This window comes from Fundulus heteroclitus, chromosome 15, assembly GCF_011125445.2.
Source record: "Fundulus heteroclitus isolate FHET01 chromosome 15, MU-UCD_Fhet_4.1, whole genome shotgun sequence".
In the NCBI taxonomy this organism is placed as follows: Eukaryota; Metazoa; Chordata; class Actinopteri; order Cyprinodontiformes; family Fundulidae; genus Fundulus; species Fundulus heteroclitus.
The window spans coordinates 8701069-8718651 of record NC_046375.1 but is presented as its reverse complement, the minus strand read 5'-3'; the positions used below and the strand labels follow the sequence as shown (position 1 = coordinate 8718651).

At 41.0% G+C, this 17583-nt stretch overlaps 2 protein-coding genes across 3 annotated transcripts; one reads left to right on the top strand and one right to left on the bottom strand.

Annotated features, from left to right (window-relative positions):
• Nucleotides 1–1946: 1946 nt before the first annotated feature.
• On the bottom strand, nt 1947–5939 carry kcns3a (potassium voltage-gated channel, delayed-rectifier, subfamily S, member 3a). Its single transcript, XM_012869036.3, has 2 exons — nt 5769–5939; nt 1947–4063 (listed from the first exon to the last, which is right to left on the bottom strand). The coding sequence occupies exons 1-2, from the start codon at nt 5810–5812 to the stop codon at nt 2563–2565; spliced, it is 1545 nt and encodes a 514-aa protein (XP_012724490.3). The 5' UTR covers nt 5813–5939; the 3' UTR covers nt 1947–2562.
• A 3277-nt stretch (nt 5940–9216) lies between these two features.
• On the top strand, nt 9217–14274 carry LOC105930698. 2 transcript variants are annotated; one of them, XM_021319757.2, is made up of 21 exons: nt 9217–9306; nt 9392–9450; nt 9547–9633; nt 9733–9854; nt 9934–10077; nt 10159–10251; nt 10340–10513; nt 10678–10780; nt 11077–11297; nt 11414–11570; nt 11643–11854; nt 11918–12032; nt 12110–12312; nt 12389–12503; nt 12584–12753; nt 12845–12939; nt 13027–13157; nt 13453–13642; nt 13781–13922; nt 13993–14089; nt 14179–14274. In XM_021319757.2, the coding sequence occupies exons 1-21, from the start codon at nt 9284–9286 to the stop codon at nt 14181–14183; spliced, it is 2658 nt and encodes an 885-aa protein (XP_021175432.2). In that variant the 5' UTR covers nt 9217–9283; the 3' UTR covers nt 14184–14274. The 2 variants fall into 2 exon arrangements, with proteins under 2 accessions (XP_021175432.2, XP_012724484.3); XM_012869030.3 differs by having other exon boundaries at nt 9218–9306; nt 12113–12312.
• The last annotated feature ends 3309 nt before the right edge of the window (nt 14275–17583 follow it).

Below are 17583 nucleotides of genomic sequence, written 5' to 3'. Positions count from 1 at the left end.
CAGGAGATATATATAATATATACTTATATATATATATATAATATATATATATATATATATATCTATATATATATATATATATATATTAATATATAGACCTGTCCAGGGTGTACCCCGCCTCTCGCCCGGTGAACGCTGGAGATAGGCACCAGCACCCCCCGCGACCCCATGAGGGATAAAGCGGTTCGGAAAATGGATGGATGGATATATATATATATATATGTGTGTGTGTGTGTGTGTGAATTTATATACAGTAGGTATTTCTTCTTGAACATGATATACACAATCCAAGAAATTGTGAAAAAGCTCTAAATTAGCCTCTGTTGATTTATTCTTTGCTTTTAAGGACCAAAACATTTTTTGTAATCCTTTAAGGTAGTTTTGACCGACATGTCTCCAGGTCTTTTGAGGGTCTTTTAAAGTTACTCTGGTAGATTTTTCTCCCTCCAGCCGTTGCAGAGTGCCTTGCAAAGCATTTATACCCCTTGACCTTTTTTTTTTTTTTTTTTGCATTTGTCACGTTACAAACACAAAACTTTATGTCTTTCAGTGAGATATTATGTGACAAAGCATCACAAAGTGGTTCATACTTATGAAAAATTGTTACCATTATTAGTATTTTTATTAATAAACATCTAACAAGTGTGTGTGGGCTTGGGTTTGTTAGAGAACATTTTGGCAGGCCAGGCAAGTAGAGCATTTATCAAAAATCAGCGTAGAGGTTCTTAGCTACTCTGGAGGAGCTACAGAGATTAACATCTTCGCATAAGGAATCAGTCAACAGGACAATTACTAATCTAGTCTTCATGACGGCGTGGCAAGTAGAAAGTCCTCTATAAGGTTTGCCACAAGTCATGGAGTGGTCAACACATGGAAGGAGGTGCTCTGGTAAAATGAGACTAAGATTAGATGTGCAGGCCTGCATGCTAAATGCTACAGTTAAGCTCATACCCATGGCAATTTTAGGTTTAGGGTCACCTCTTCTTTATTTCACCAGCATAGTTATTCTGCATGAAAGTAATGCTGACATTTTTGAGGTACCCACTCAAGAGTCTTTAAATCTAGTAGAGAATTTAATGTGGAAGCTAAAGATTAGGGTGATGGCAAGGAGGGTTTTCAACCTAAAAACCTTCTTCAGCATCAAAATGGAAACAAGCAAACAGCTGTCGAACACATATAAGTTTTCTCTGTCCTCAGAGAGATACTTGTCTCATCACCGATAAAAAAAACAACTTCTTGGATGATAAAAAAAATATATAAATAAAAAACGTGGCAGGCGTATAACTGTATGAGTGAAGCAAAATTAACACTGTACAACTCCCTGTACACACCATCCACAACAAAAACCAAGTGAGGAGAAAATTATTTGTCAATACAGCTGAAGGCAAGTCTCTAAAACCCTAAACACAAACTGTGGATCACGCAATATGCTAATCGGCTAAGTGATGCACACCTGACACAGAAACGCCAAGGATCGAAACTCATTTACCAAACTTAATGAACGACCTCAGAGTAAATGGACGTATCTGTTTAGGTTAGTATCAATGCGAAAAACACACCGTGTGCAAGAGGCCAGTCTGACATTTAGGACTGTTCCTTTTACAGGTTTGACGTCCATTACGTATCACTTTGTGCCAATGACAAAGGAAACCAATTGAACTTTAATTTCAGTCAGTAAATAAATGCTTCAGGTAACATCTTGCTGTGCCAGAAGATGTTTCAAATCAACTGCATGACTGCACTGAAGTCCCCTGCAGAGGGCCGGCTTTTTGTAAATCTCCTTTTGTCGTGCAGCAGATCATCCGAGTGGAAATTACAACTGGGGACAGGAGATCGATACTTTGAAGAACAGAGACGAGTGAGCAGATAAAGTGCCACATCTTAATTGCATTTTGTCAAATTCCTTTACTTAGACTTGAGAAGAAAAATGAGGGTAACAACAAAAATCTGACTCCAGGTAAAATGAGTTTTATTTCATGCTCACAGGAGTTCCCCTCCAAACACAACTCGTGCTGTCACAGCGCTCCGAGAGAGATGTGCATTTTCTCTCATTCGGTCTAATCCTACTTCATATTTCCTACAGGCATTTTAATGTTTAACTTTTCAAAAAATGCATTTTCAATTTGGACCATGCAAGCTGCAAACTGTGCTGTTGTCACGCCGGGCTCTCGCATCTGGGAAAGTCTCTGTCTGAACTTTCAGCGAGCAGAGGAAATCAATAAACGACATTACTTTGAAAAACATTAACATTATGGCCTCCTGCATGCATCATTGCAGTTTTCTCGAGCAGAAAATGGGCTTTCAAACCTCCGAGGAGGGCGCACATAATTCCCTTTAGATTTCTGGGTTTTAGTGACACAACATATTTTACAGAAACCCACATAGACACACATACACAAAAAGAAAAAAAAAGTTCTGGGCCAACACATTTCTCTGTCAAACCACAGGTGGAAGGAAGACGGCACGGGACGGCAAGTTAAGTAATAATACGCGCTTGCCCCCGGAGGCACAAAGTGACTTGCTGTCATAACGAGAGTGATGCTCTGTGAAATGGCAGGAATCTCATTTGGCTGGGCCATTTTCACAAGCGTCATTATGGTACACCTCAATGTCCTGGAGGCTGGAGGCATCAGTATCATCCCCTCTGCTGCTCACACTGTTCCTGAAAGCTAGGCTTCCTATAAAGGGATACACGCTGCCTGTGAAGAGCTCTCTGATATTATAGTACGGGAGTTCTGGGTCTTGCCTTTCGGGCTTTTTGATACACCGTACATCCATGGCTTTGTTCCTCTGGTAGTACTTTGAAAACTTATTAAAGATCACGGAGATGGGCAGAGCCACCACTAACAGGCCACAGATGATGCATAAGGTGGCCACCACCTTCCCTGCCACCGTCACGGGGCACGTATCGCCATAACCCACAGTGGTCATCGTGATCATGGCCCACCACCAACCTGAAGGGATGGTCCCCAAATCTGTGTGCTTCTCCTCTTTCTCCGCGAAGTAGATGAGGGCTGAGAAGACGGACATGCCCACGGACAGGAAGAGAATGAGCAGACCCACCTCCTGGTAGCTGTGGCGGACAGTCGCGCCCAGCGCTCGCAGTCCGACGGAGTGGCGGGCCAGCTTGAGGATCCTGAGGACCCTCATGAGTCGCAGAACCTGCACCACCCGCCCCACGTTTTCCAGGTCCTCGCTCTCCTCCGCGCTCTCCTCGTCAGATTTCTCCAGAGCTAGAGTGATGTAAAAGGGCAAAATGGAAGCAACGTCGATGATGTTGAGAGGGTTTCCCAGGAACTTCCTCCTGGACGGAGCAACGATCAACCTGATGATGAACTCCGCCGAGAAGCAGACGATGCATATCACCTCTAGGATGGTGAGGACAGGGTCCTCGATGGGTCGGTCATTGTCGTCTACCTGCTGAAACTCGGGCATGCTGTGGACGCACATGGCGATGATAGAGGTCAACACCACAACGAGGGAAGCGATGGCTATAACCTTTGAAGCTTTGGAGTGAGCGGGATCCTCCAGTCTGAGCCAGATGTAGCTCCTCAGTTCCCCGCACCATGCCCCTTTAAACTTGGCCAGGTCCTTATCGAGAGCAGAGAGCTCCTCGAAGGACGAGTCGAAGCTTGGCTCTTGCTCGTCGCTCTGGGTGTCCCAGTCGCGATCCTCGATGTACTCCTTTCTCTCGTGGTACCAGGTGTTGCAGCAGGGGCCGAGGTGCACTTCGTGGATGCCCCAGTACTCGATTTCCTGGCTGAAGGAAAAAATGCAGAGCTCCTCCATCATGTGGATGCGGCCCGTGTGATAGAAGTTGAGCACGCAGAGGAAGACCTGAGGATTCCTGTCGAAGTAATACTCCCTCTCGGTCGGGCTGTAGTCGTCGCATAGCTCCAGGATGGCCGCCTCGCTCTGACAGTGCAACAGACGAGCCAGGCGTGTCTGAGGGAAGCGGAACAACGTGTCCGGGTCCACGTTGTGGCGTACCCCTCCCACGTTGAGGTTGACCCGGTCCTCCTCTTTTCCGTGCTGGTGGAGGATCTGGCCATACCCCATGTTCCTAAAACATCATGAGGAAAGTAACTCCAGTGAAGCTCGGAAGATGTATATTTGCAGTGCTGGAGAGAAGTATTTGCCCTGATACACATTTCTTCTGTTTTTTCTTTTCTGTCACACGTTTCAGATCATCAAACTAAATCTAGTATCAGACAAAAAAAACTCTGATTTCAAATAATAATGTGAAAACTCCATCCAAACAAACCTGGCCATATGTGAAATGTCATTGTTCACTGTGTTAACCACATTATTTGGTTTGGTTTTATTTGTCACACCCTGGCGCATTTCTGCCGTACCCGTAGGACCAAGAAATTACTTTAAAAGAACCTGTGAAGTAGGCTAAAAGCTCTCAAAAACCAGTACATCAAGCTCTGAAGAAAGTCAAGAATAGAGGTGAAACACAGTAATTGTCATCTATCACTCGGAAAAGACTTACAGAGTCCTTTCTGAGACTTTTGGGACGCCAGTGAAAACACCAAGAACCATTATTTTCAACTTGAGAAAATGTTGATCAGTGTTCAAAAGTGCGTGAACAGCTCATCCGGGAGAGAGCCCAGAGGCCTTTTTTTTATTTTTTACCTAAGTTAAGGTCAGTGTTCATGAATCAATCAATAAGAAAGACAGTGGAAGAAAATTACATTAGTGGGAGAGAGCCAAAGCAAAACCCTATGCTGACTAAAAAGAACACAATGTCTCATATTTGATGATCCCCCAAGATATTTAGGAAAATATTCTGTGGACTGGCAAGAGAAAAGTGAAACTTTATCCCATTACACATGACATAAAACTGTCAGTGTTTCAGAAAATGAACATCATGAATGCAGTCAGACATGTCGGTGGTAGTTGGATAATCTAAGGCTGATTTGATGCTTCAGGACCTGGGCGACTTGCCATAATTGAAGGAACCACAACTTTGTCTCCCTAGCATAAAATCCTGAAAGAGAAAGTCTGGTTAATCTGTGACTTTAGGCTTTAGTAATGAGCCATAGCGCCCAAGAATGTCTGTCTTTAAATGGCAGGTTAAAAAAAAAAAACTAAAGATTTTAGAGTGGTCTAGTCAAAGTCCAGATATTAATCTGATTACCACTCTGCAGCAGGGCTCTACACACGCTGTTCCTGCACACAAATCCTCCAATGTGGATGAATGAAAACCGTTCTGTAAAGAGGAGAGGACAAAGCCCCTCTAAAGCAAAGTAAAATACTCATTGGCAGCTATCAGAAAAGCAGAACTGGTAATTGTTGCCACATGGTACTAGGTTTAAGGGGCAATTACGTGTTCACATAGGGCCAGGTGGGTTTGGAAAGCTTTCTTCTCCCCTGATATGTGTAGTTATCATTTGAAAACTGGATTTTGTATTTGCACAGGTTATCCTTGTCTGACTGATAGTAAAACTATTTCAAACTTTACATTTGACCAAAAGAAATCTTTAAGGATCTGCACTGGTTTATCATCAGACCAATCAACAAATTTGAAACTCAGAGACTCAACAGGTCAAAATTAAACCCACACATAATTTCTCAGATTAGAAAGTCATTCAGGGACCATCTCAGAATATGTGCACTTTTCTTTAATTTTACATAAAATACTATCATCAAACAATCCCTCCTGCCTCTAACAGTGATACGTTTTAGCTAAACATATCTAATTTAACGGGTTCTCCAACACTTTTCACTTGGACTGTATTCAAAACACCAAACGTGAAACCTACCTGTTGTTTGAGCCTCTCTTTCCATGAAAACAACTTTCATGCATCTGGTTTTGTTGCCATGTTCCAATGATGTGCCGCGATGGAGACGAGGTGGGCCGAGAGGAGCGACATGAGGAAAAGCAGCCAGGCGGTGCGGTGCCGCAGCCTCGCAGACGGGACAAGAGGAGCTGGAGCTGGGACAGCAGTTTGTTCCCTTTTACAGGGAGCAGGGAGGGGCGTGAGGAGAAGGGAGGAGAGAGAGAGAGAAAGAGAGAGAGAGAGAGAGAGAGAGAGAGAGAGAGAGAGAGAGAGAGAGAGAGAGAGAGAGAGAGAGAGAGAGAGAGAGAGAGAGAGAGAGAGAGATGGAGCCTGCAAAGATGTAGAGATGCAGAACAGAACAATCTTAGCAGTTGTTTTGTTAGCATTATCCCCGTGATGTTCCCACACATGGACTATTTAATTACCTCGTTTGATCTTAAGAGCACATTTTACTCCATCTGACAAGACTGCACCTGCAATCACTTAATGTTTTATTGCTTAAAAATGTGTCTTGGCTTAAACTTGAGTGCTCAAACTGCAGCTAAAAGGAGATTAACGTAGCTTGTGCAGGCAAGAAAGAGTAAAGTAGTACCAAGAAATCGTCGGTGAGAAGGTACTGCTTTCAGGCTTGCCGCCAAATCAAACTCTTGTACTCTATTTGGAAGTGAAGGCAATTACAACCCACTGGAAAAAGAATTGCTTCAAAAAGGGACTACCAAAAATATACACACCCATGAGCATTTTACCCACAAACCTTAAATAAGTTTATTGGGAGTTTTTGCAAAATAACAAAAAAAAAAGAAAAAGAAAAGGGAAATGATATATAGGTTTTTTTTGTAAAAATCTGAAAAGTGTGGCATGCACATTCAGCTCCCTTTATTTTTGATATCCTTGAATAAAATTCAACCAGAACTTGCCTAATTAGTAAATAGAGTCTGCCTGCATGTTTTTTAAACTAAGTATACATGCAGCTGAACTGTGAAGGGCCCAGAGGTTTCGTTTTGAGAGCATCAGTGAGCAAATGACAGTATAAAGACTACAGTGGACAGGCTGGGGCTAAAGTGTGGAGAGGTGTGCAGCAGAGTTAGGCAATAAAACAATTACTTTGAACATGTCTGTTAACCTGAACGGACCGGCGGGACAAAGAGGAAATTAATCATGAAAGCAGACTAAAGGGCCGAGTTGATGCTGGAGCAGCTGGAAAGAATCTGTCACCAGAACATGTTTTAGTTCTGCACTCCACAAATCTTGCCTTTATGACAGAGGGACAAGAAGAAGTTATTGATAAAAGAAAGCAATGAGAAGCTCCCCTTGCAGGACATGCACAATGCTATTTTGATGGAAAACTAACACTGCGTACGTTCTAATCTGTTTAAACAGAAAATATGATTCCCCAGAGTGAATCATGGTAGTGGCAGCATACTGCCGTGGGATGCTTTTCAATTAACGGAGACAGGCAAGCTGACCAGAGCTGATGGGAAGACCTTCTGAACTACATATAGGGTGTCCTAAAAAAATAAAAAAATAAATAAAAAATAAAAAAGATTAGAGGCTGCAGAAGACTGGGCAGAGGCTCACAAGCCACTGGACAACACTGAAAATACACACTGGAATGGTTTAAATCAAAATACACTCACTTGTTTGAATGTCCTAGTTAAAGTCCAGGCTACAATAAACTTACATAAAGTTGGTGAGAGCTCCATGGACACTCATCGTGTAGTCCTACTGAGTTTTAGCTATTCAATAAAGAATTATCTCCATAAATGTCAGTATCCTGTAGTGAGAATTTGTTAGAGACCCCCACCAAAAAAAGAAGAACTTGAAGCTGTATTTTGCAGTAAAATATAAGTGTACACAATATTAACCCAAAGCAGCTGAATATATTTATTTTTTATTTGTAAAAACCTTGGAAACCCTATATTACTTTCCTTCAGCTTCACAATATGCACTAGCACTATCAATCAAGGGGGGGATACCCAAAAAATAGTAACAAAAGGTAAAAAAAAAAAAGATGTTCCAGGTGTATGAATACTTTTTTCTGTATATAGACCAAATAAGTAAAGATATTTTATTTAAATGTAATTAGTTTTATATTTATTTGCTTATAAGTTCCACCGAGTAGCCAGATCATTCTACTTCATAAATTTTTAGAAATTTAAAATAAATCAAAAAAGAAATTCCAAAACTAAAATAAATTACCTCCTAATAATCTAAACAAAGAATCCAAATGTGGGTTTGTACATCATGTAGCATTACTCTCATGGGCTAAAATGTTGTTTAAAAATGAAATGAACCTGATCCAGATTCTACTAGAGTGTTTTTTTTTTTCTGTCAAAACAGAGTTGTAACGCTCCGCTTTAAAAAACCGATACTTTAAAAAAAAAAGGTTGAAAGTTTTAGACTCAAGGCAATACTCAATTGATTACACTTTATACATCATAAAATTCCTTTCCTTGCCTTTAAGAGCAAATAAATAAAATGAAAAGAGGAACATTGAGTCAGGATATATTTTTTTCAACTGCCTAAAGTTATCATTTCATGAGAAATTGTCAGTTTTGTAAAATGGGTCTTTTTCCACTGCCTTTCAGGGTTTCTGTACGTAACGGCGGAAGAAACTTTTATTTATTTAATCCTGGAGAAATGGAGAAAAAATATAACGATACTGCATTATAGATTCAAGAGAAAAGTAGATTGTATTTGGGGAAAATAAAAACAGTTTTTGCTCCTTGCTTCTGTGCTTTCCTTGTTCCAAAATCAAAAAGAAAGGCAGAGTTTATCCCTTTACCTACTGATCATTTTAAAACTCAGGAAAATGGGTAATCTGTTGCAATTTTAGAAAAAAAAAAAACATTCTTTTAAACTGTTTAGGGCTTTTGGAAGTCAATCTTATACCATGGCATTTACTTATTAATCATTTTTTTGCCGTTATTCACAAATGTCAAATTGGTACCTTACATTCAATTGAAATTATGTATTTTAAATCAAGGCCACTTTATAATTTGTTCACTTTCATGCTAAAAACTTCAAAGTGCTTTTATTAATAGAAATAGTGGGAAACTATTTTAAATCCGCTCATGTTGATCCAATTAAATGTGTATTTGGCATAGCATTCAAAATGAGACGCTCTGGGGTGGGAATCTTTGCTTCACTTTTAATTACAAGTACGAAAAAAAAAATTTACGTAACTATTTTACTGATTAAAAAACCTACTGATTGGTTGACTGCCAACTATTTAACATTTTTTATTCCTAATTCAATCAGTATTTTTCCCTGCACACGGATACTACTGCAGCATTAGACCAGCTGGCACGATTTCAGCATCAGCTCAGGCCGTCCACACAATTATCTCCATCAGGCTGTAATTGGATTCACCTGTGTGTGGCTCTATTTGTTGGCCAGACAGAAGGCATCCAAGGGGTAGGCCTGTCCTCTACCAGCTTTATAAGCAGCGCGAAACATAGGAACTCTTAGGTTACTGGTCTTCCACAGACTGTATCATGGGTCATCTTCTTGGATTAGGGTGTGTATGTCTTTTCCCTTAAAGTGGTTTTTACTTGATTCTAGTTTCTGGTTTGATGTCTGTCATGTTTTGTTTTTATTCCCAGGTGGATTTTTCTCTTGATAGCTGCTGGAACTATAGAGGCTCAAAAGAAGCCCTCTATAAGTAAGGGGTTTTTCTTTTTCTCTTACTTTGGCATATTTTCAACAAATGTGTCCTTTTTCTTGCATGTGTAATGTGTGGGTTTTTTTTAAATTCCAGATATCAGCACGAAATGCTTGGGGAATATCATGCGTGTGGATGTTGGCCCACTTGGAGGAACCCTTTTGGATGTTGCTGTTATCATAAGTAAGTTGATGCTTTCTTTTACTTGCTTGTACTGAGTTTCTATTTAATAGCAAAACTTGACATGTTCTTTCAATCTCCCCCCCCCCCCCCCCCCTTTAGATAACACAGGTGTTGGCCTTACACCAAGTATCGCAGCCCAGTGTGGGTTCAGCATGAAGAGTGACCCATTTGGGAATGCCCTGATTTACGTCTCCCTCCAAAACTGTTTTGCTCAAAATGCGGTAATGAAACTAAAGCTCTCTACCACGTCCTTTTTTTCTCTAAGCATGTTTGTCCTGACTGGAAACCTATTGCTTGCAGGAAGATGAATTGTTCACAACAGCACTACAACTTCGCCTGCATGGGAGCCAGTTTGGTCAAGATGAGGTGTATCGTGTGGTTGAAACCTGCCAGTATGACGTCTGGGCCTCCAGAGAAGTCATCTGTGACTACAACTACATGGAAGTGGGTGAAATGAGGGTGTAGGCCCCGCTCTAAACAAAGATGACGTACTTGACATCTCAAAGCTTGCTCCTTTATTTTTAGGTGTCTGTAAGACGTGCAGCTCCTGATGACTTTCCCCTGCCTGGCCACTCAGTCTCTAGCTCAAAGCCTTTAAACTCTCGCCGAGCTGCAGAGGTTAAACTTTACGGTTCATTCTTGACGCAGTTCTGGAGGCTGTCTTCTAGATGACTGTAAAGCTGAAACTCTTGCCTCTGACTTTCAGAAACGTCCTATGGATACCGGCTTCAGAGCCACTACAGTTGTCTTTTTCACGGCAGAGGGAGAAAAGCCTATGAGTGTGACTGACGCACAGAAAAGTGGCTATGGCATTGGAATTACTCCTACTAGGCTAGTCTTGAGAAGTCCAATGATGGCACCAGAAACTTACACACAGAAAGTGAGTAAAAGGCCCAAGACCAGCTCTGACTCGTTAGTTCTGGCAAAACTCTGCTTCACCTAAACTGTCCAAGATTAAGATGGATTATTTGCAGAAATGCACAATTGTAAACCTTCATTTAGTTGTGTTTTTTCATACATGAAATTTGTTTCTTTGGCATGCAGGTAGCGGGCGTTCCCATGAGGGTTTTCAAAACTTCAACAATCTTTGAAAAGAAGTGGCTGGCAACTCAAGTTGATGCAGCAGCTGCTTGCCCACTCCATGAGGGTAAGAAGATGCTTGAGACCTGAATCTAAAATTTGACGTGCAAAGGCATCAGCTGTGCTATGACCATTTTTAGATATAAATGCAACAAAACAAGACGCAAAACTTCCTTGCAAGTGGTGACTCTGAATAACTTGAGCAGGCCTCTAGTTCTTCCCAACTATTAAATTACTTGATGTATGTTCTGCATACAGGGGGACTCTTATCTAGCCCTGAAAAGTGTAAAGCTGTGCCACACTAATTTTTCACTTCTACATAAAGTTAAACTTGACCATTACACCTGCATTTCCTCCCTGCAGGTAGCGTCTTCTTCACTCAAAGCACAATCACCTGGTACCTGCCCCGGCAGATCGACCCGATGATCTCATCTGGCCAGTTTAATCTTTTGGAAGTGCACTTTGGCATAAATGGACAACGGCTGGACGCTGCAGAGATGCAGGCCCGTGACTACTCCATATCTCTCGACGACTTCTACGTAATCACTGAACTTCCCATCGGGGGTGTTGGCGGCTACTACAAGGTGACCTGGCTCATTAATTTTTTTAATCCTTAACTTGTGCAGTGGGTCAGCTTGCAAAAAACGTACACTAAGCCGTTACTTGGTGTTTGAATTGACTGAAACTCTACTTTCTGCAGAGCCACATTCAAGATGACCTGTACTACGTCTCTTACATGATTGAGCCAATGATTGAACTCCTCTGGACAGAGGATTCCTCTCATGAACAAACAAAATACAAAGTCTTCTTTCACATTGCAACACATCTTATACCTCGACCCCTAGAGCTTATTGATAGTAAGTGGCATGAATTTATGCATTTGCAATGTTGTCTGCAAGCTTGTCTCACCCGCTTCCTTTGTTCTCCAGATACAGTCCCAGGGGAGGATATGTTTAAGATGACGCTGGGCCACTTTGCTCCGGATGTGGTTCTGATGAACATTACCTTCCCAACGGGGGTTCTGTCCATGCAGGACTGCAGCGCCCGAGGCTTTAACATCTTGGAGCACTTGTCCCCAAATAGCAGTATGAAGGTCTTCACGCTTCAAGTGCCATTCGCAGACCCTGCCGTCCTGAAGCAGGTAAAGATTGGACCTTGACGTTAAATGTCTTGCTTGGCACATCTAATGTTGTCTCTTGTTCAGGCTGGAAATGGTGTAACTGTCTACTCTCTTCACCTGACCTTTGGTTTGATGCTGGTGGATGAGCTCGTATTCTTCTCTTATGCAGCTAGTTTGGAAGCTGTAGTCAAGGACTTGGGTCTGTATATTTAAAGAATTGGTTTCATATCCGTCTTAAATTCATCCAAAATGAACAAGTTCTCTCTTCTTCCTCAGCAGTCCCACCTTCAGTCTCTGGTGGCTGTGATAACAGTAACTTCTATGTCCTGGTGAAATATGGGACCCAAGGCTTCAACTTTCAGACCATGGTGGGAAAGCGATTCATGACCCCTAGTCTGGCCCAGCATTACAACTACATGGAGAACGGGACCCACTTCAGTTTTGTTGTGCCATTTTCATCCCCTGATGTTGCCGTAGAGGTATGAAAGTGAAGAATTTTGCATTTCAGTTTTATTTTAAGGGACAAGCTGTCTCAAACCACCATCCTTCTTTCAGGCCATTGAATCATCCTCTATCAGGAGCAGGCTTGATGTGACACTAAATAATCCAGAGACAAATGCCCAAATTAAAGAGTTCTCTGTGGCTTGCAGTTTTCCCTCAACAATAACTGGTAAGTGGCATTACCCCCCCTTCCCACCCAACTCCTGGATCGGTGTGAAATCCTTTAAAAGTCAGCATGTCCTCTTCCAGAATGCTTTCCAAATGGAACAATGACTGCTTTGGCTCTAAAACTGGAGTCAGTCCCCTCTCTGAACCCCAGCAAGCTCACCCTCGAAGACCCATCCTGTGGCCCAGTCCACAGCAACGATCGCTATGCCTTCTTTGTCTTCACAGTGAATTCATGTGGCACAAAAAGGAAGGTATTGTGGTTCTGATTTGCAACAAAGTTGCTGTTACAACTACAGCTGAACTTGTAACTAAATGTCTTCTTTTTTTTTTTTTTTTTTTTAGTTCATGTCCAATGCCATGCTGTATGAAAACGAGATCTCCCTGCCAGATGAAGTTCTAACGAAAAAGGGCCAGACGTCAGAGGAACCGGAGTATCAGTAAGGCTCACTTTTGTTTTTGTTTTTTTATATTTATCTAAGATCAATCAAGGACAATTCACTGAGACATTGCTTTTTAATTTGCAGTTTAAAGGTCTCTTGTGTCTATGACATCAACACAAGTCAGGCTGTGGCCTTTAACACCAGACCTCGCAGGAGTGAGCCTTACGCTGAGAACTCAAAAGGCCAGCTGCAAGTTGTAATGCATCTTGCTTTGGGTAAGGAGTCTCACTTAAACTTTAGTTTAGCTGTTAAAGTCAAAAGGGCAACTGGGCTAAACCAGGATGCTGTATTAAACTGTAAAATGTCCATATTAATTCATGGCACAAATGTTTTCAAGGATCAACATTCAGACTTGTAAACTGTTTAAAATGCATATGTTCCAAACTTGGCTCCATGGTGCAGTAGACTTGGGCTTTTGATTCCAATTTAATGGAACCCAGCTGACTAGTCTTTGCTCCCAAGGAAGTATATTGGCTATTAACTAAAATTGTATTAAACTTTGTCACTTAGATGACTCCTACAGCAAGCTTCAGAACTTTGAAGACTACCCCATAGCAAAATATCTACAACAGCCACTGTATTTTGAGGTTGAGCTGCTCAAATCTGCAAACCCTCTGGTGTCCCTGGAGCTGGAAAACTGCTGGGCAACACAGCAAGAGGACAGGACATCCCAGCCCAGATGGAATCTCATCATTAATGGGTATTTTTATCAGATACTTTTGCCATCTGTATGGTCCATTTGCCTTTCACATTACTGCTGGTATGCCTGAATTTTCCCCACTGGGGAGCATGATGGATTTTTATTCTTATTGGGACTAACAAATTTAAAAACTTGCAGCTGCCCAAACCCAGTTGACCCATACCAGGTAGTCTACCATCCTGTTTGGGCTGATGCCAGGGTTAGGTATCCCTCCCACTTCAAGCGGTTTGAGGTCCAGATGTTTGCCTTTGCTGATGGAAAAGATGACTTGAGTACCAAGGTAACTTGTAAGGAGGATGAAGGATTTTTGTCATTTGTTAAACCTGTTGCTTAATGAATTCCTCTTGCAGCTCTTTGTGCATTGTGACGTTGTGATCTGTGACACAAAGAATCCCATTGATGGAGTCTGTGGTCGGCGATGTCCTAACGCTGAACAAAGGACAAAAGGTGAGGTTGTGGGTTTTTAAACTGAGACTTGCTTTGACACAGTACTACATAATCTTTATAAATCTGACACATGTCTCTTCTGTTTGCAGGTTAAAGGTGTTGTCTCACAAGTCTACAGCTTTGAATATGTTTCTGTTGGACCAATGTACCTCAGTCATTTAAAAATAAAAAAAATTATTTTTAAATATCAGACTATTCTTGTTTTCATACCATCTGCTACCTCACTAATTCCTAGAACTTTACAAAGGAAAATAAAGAGCTTTAAACTGTTTTAGGATTTAGCTTGGCTTTTTAACCTATTGGTATTTAAGAATACATTTAAAACTTGAACTTCAAGTAGAAACTTGACTTAAGTTCTGATTTCCCAACAGGGAAGTTAAAAAAAGCCAAAGGAATGTGTTTTGGCCACTGAAATTAAGTCTTGGGTTGCATCACCTACACAATTGTAGTAAAATATTGCTACCTGGTCAAGAATTGACAATGCAGAAGCATAAATTGCTAAAGTGTGAAAATAAACCCAAAGTTGGCTTTACATACTTCAAAGAAAATGTTATGGAGTTTCCAGCATGTGATTCTGATCAGTACTGCGTTACTCAGACACTTGCCTTGAATGCCACAATTGGTACTAGGACCATAGTTGTGAAAAATAAGTTTCAACAATGCATATGACCTGAAAGGGTTCTTTAGACTCTAAAATGTCTTACAATGACAACTGCTCACATTTTTATCAGGGGAATTGAACAAACAGCTTTGTATATGCCTAGCAAGTTTCAGTCTGGCTACACTGCAGGCCTTAGGAATATATTCACTTTATTAGGGCAACTTTACATGAACTAAAATTTTTAGTACAAGAGTTGATCCAGCTCTGAAGTGTTGATGGTTGCTACCTTCAGGTTGACAATACTTGTGTCAACTCGGCTTGCTGGCCACTCTTGCTAAAGTCGGAGAAGGTCCTGCTTTAAAAAGAAGGGGCCTGTTTTGCAGAGTCCTAAACCTGAATTGGGACAGGTCTGACCTTGGTTCCACTCATGAGTATTTTAGTGAAATCTGACTCTATTCCTGTTGGGGGTGAACTGGTGACCAACCCAGCTAGTAGATTATAGAATGCCATGGGGTCAGTTTAACTGTTTATATCCTAAGGCAACTGTCTCTCCTTTCAATGGCTCCTGTTTTATTGGCATACAAAACAAAAATGCTACCTTGGTTTACAGGGAGGGAAGGGGACATTTTCACAACTTTTTTTTTTTTTTTTTCTTAGAGTTTGATTTAGAATGAGGTTCATGGTCAATATAAGGAACCAAATTGAATCTTGCAAGTGTGACTGGGCTGCCCAGTGGTAGGACAAGTGCACAATGTGGTGAGGCTACAGTCCTAAAACCACTTCCTTACTGTAGGTTCCACTCCCAGGCTGTTCTCAGCCCTTCTTCCTGTCCAGCTACTAAATATTAAGACAAGGACTAAACTACATCAAATTTAAGATTCCTGTGGCTCAAAACTATTTGCACATCACAGGAGGCAACAAGGCTCCCTTATTTAGAAATTGGATTGTGCCATCATGGACAAATAGCCCCATGGAGTAGATGTACTGTTAAACCACACCACCTTTTAAAAATGTTAAACTATATTTTGCTTGAGCAATTTTTGAACTATGTAAATTGTTTCTGCATATTCCAAGACTACTTGACTAAAATGTTGTTTCTGGGCAGGCAAACATATCTATTACATTTATAACAGGGTTTTCCTACAGTTTTTCCCAGAAATAAGCAAAAATTCAATATGGCAGCTTAAACTTTTTCTAGGATCATCTTGTACTTCATGCTGAAAAAATACTCAACATTTGCTTTAAGTTTACCTGTCTAATTGGCCATGTTTAAAAGTTTATAGAATGATTTACAACACATTCTCAAAGCACTTTACAAAGTCAAATTCAATCAATCATACAGGAAAGCCAGCAGATTACATTGAGTCTTGACAAGCAGCATTCACTCCTGAGTGTAGAGCCACAGTGGACAGTAGTCTGCATTGTCGGTGGCTTTGCAGCAATCTCTCATACTGATCATGCATGAAGTGACAGTGGAGAGAAAAACCTCCAGCAGAACCAGGCTCAGTGTGAATAGTCATGTCTCAATCGACTGGAGGCTAGAGAAGACAGCGCAGAGAAACAAAAAAATCACATAAGCTCACACTGATCCAGGAATCCTGTTATATGGTAATGGCAGATGATCTGCCCTTTGGGATGATGTCACAGCTAACAGAACGCCAGACCAGGTGTACCTACTATGAAGAGAAAAAAGACAACACAAAGTTGAAGAACCAACAAACAATGCAAATTGGAGAACAGTAGGATAACTTGGCAAAGTGAGAAAAATAGATCCTAATGTCCTCCAGCAACCTAAAGCCTATAGCATAACTACAGAGGTAGCTCAGGGTGACATAATGCACTCTAACTATAAGCTTTGTTAAGAAAGAGCATTTTGAGCCTAGTCTTAAAAGTAGACAGGGTGTCTGCTTCCAAGACTAAAACTGGGAGTTGGTTCCACGGGAGAAGAGCCTGATAACTAAAGGATCTGCCTCCCATTCTACTTTTAGAGACTCTAGGAACCACCAGCAGACCTGCAGTCTGAGAGCGAAGTGCTGTGTTAGGAATATACGGGGTAATCAGAGCTCTGATATATGATGGAGCTTGATTATTAAGGGTTTTGTAGTGTTTAAAAATCACGTAATACAGGACAATGAAAAAGTATTTTTCTCCATACAGATTTATTTTTGATTTATCTATTTTTCCATGTTTCAACTCAAATAAGAAAAAGAGAATCTGAGTAAATACAAAATGTATCTGTAGTATTAAAGGTGATGAGAGCCAAACCAACCTGACGCTTTGTAGTAATAGTCATTGTCCTGTCAAAACAGTAAAATTTATTGTCATTGTTTCACAAAATGAAGGTGTGTATATATATATTCCAAATAATAATTCACCCAGTAAATACACAAAACAAACGTTAGGATATGTACTATATTCTGTCTATAAGGTGTCTTCCAGTGATAGGGGTGACTGATTTGACCGCGCTGAGATAAAAGCTGCTTCATGGTTGGATATGGGTCTTTAGCCATTATTGATGGAGAGCATAACTGATGGTTTCATCTGTTGTGCCAAGTCCTAAAGCAGCTAAGAAGGCCCAGACCATCATACGACTACCACCATGTTTATAGTTTTGACCTTTTTCTGAAATCCTGCTGTTACACCACATGGAACAGGATGCACATCTTCTTGAATGTTCCACTTCTGTCTCGTCAGTCCACAGCACATCTTCTCAAATGTCTTGAAGATCACCCAAGATAATTATTTTGTTCATGTTGATCACTCCCAATGGAGTCCATTATTGCCTTGTATGTTGTTCTGGAATTTTCGGTTCCCTGTATCATGTGGGGGTTTTTTGTTAGGTTTTTTTAGTGGGTCTAACTTGTGGTTCACTGAAGTCCCAAATCCTTAGATG

What these genes read in the sequence shown, in the direction of transcription:
- kcns3a (XM_012869036.3), bottom strand. Translation starts at nt 5,812, where the DNA reads ATGCATGAAAGTTGTTTTCATGGAAAGAGAGGCTCAAACAACAG. An exon ending in AAGAGAGGCTCAAACAACAG is followed by an intron (nt 4,064 to 5,768) that starts GTAGGTTTCACG and finishes ATGATGTTTTAG; the next exon opens with GAACATGGGGTATGGCCAGA.
- LOC105930698 (XM_021319757.2), top strand. Translation starts at nt 9,284, where the DNA reads ATGGGTCATCTTCTTGGATTAGG. An exon ending in ACTGTTTTGCTCAAAATGCG is followed by an intron (nt 9,855 to 9,933) that starts GTAATGAAACTA and finishes TATTGCTTGCAG; the next exon opens with GAAGATGAATTGTTCACAAC. An exon ending in ACCCCTAGAGCTTATTGATA is followed by an intron (nt 11,571 to 11,642) that starts GTAAGTGGCATG and finishes TTTGTTCTCCAG; the next exon opens with ATACAGTCCCAGGGGAGGAT.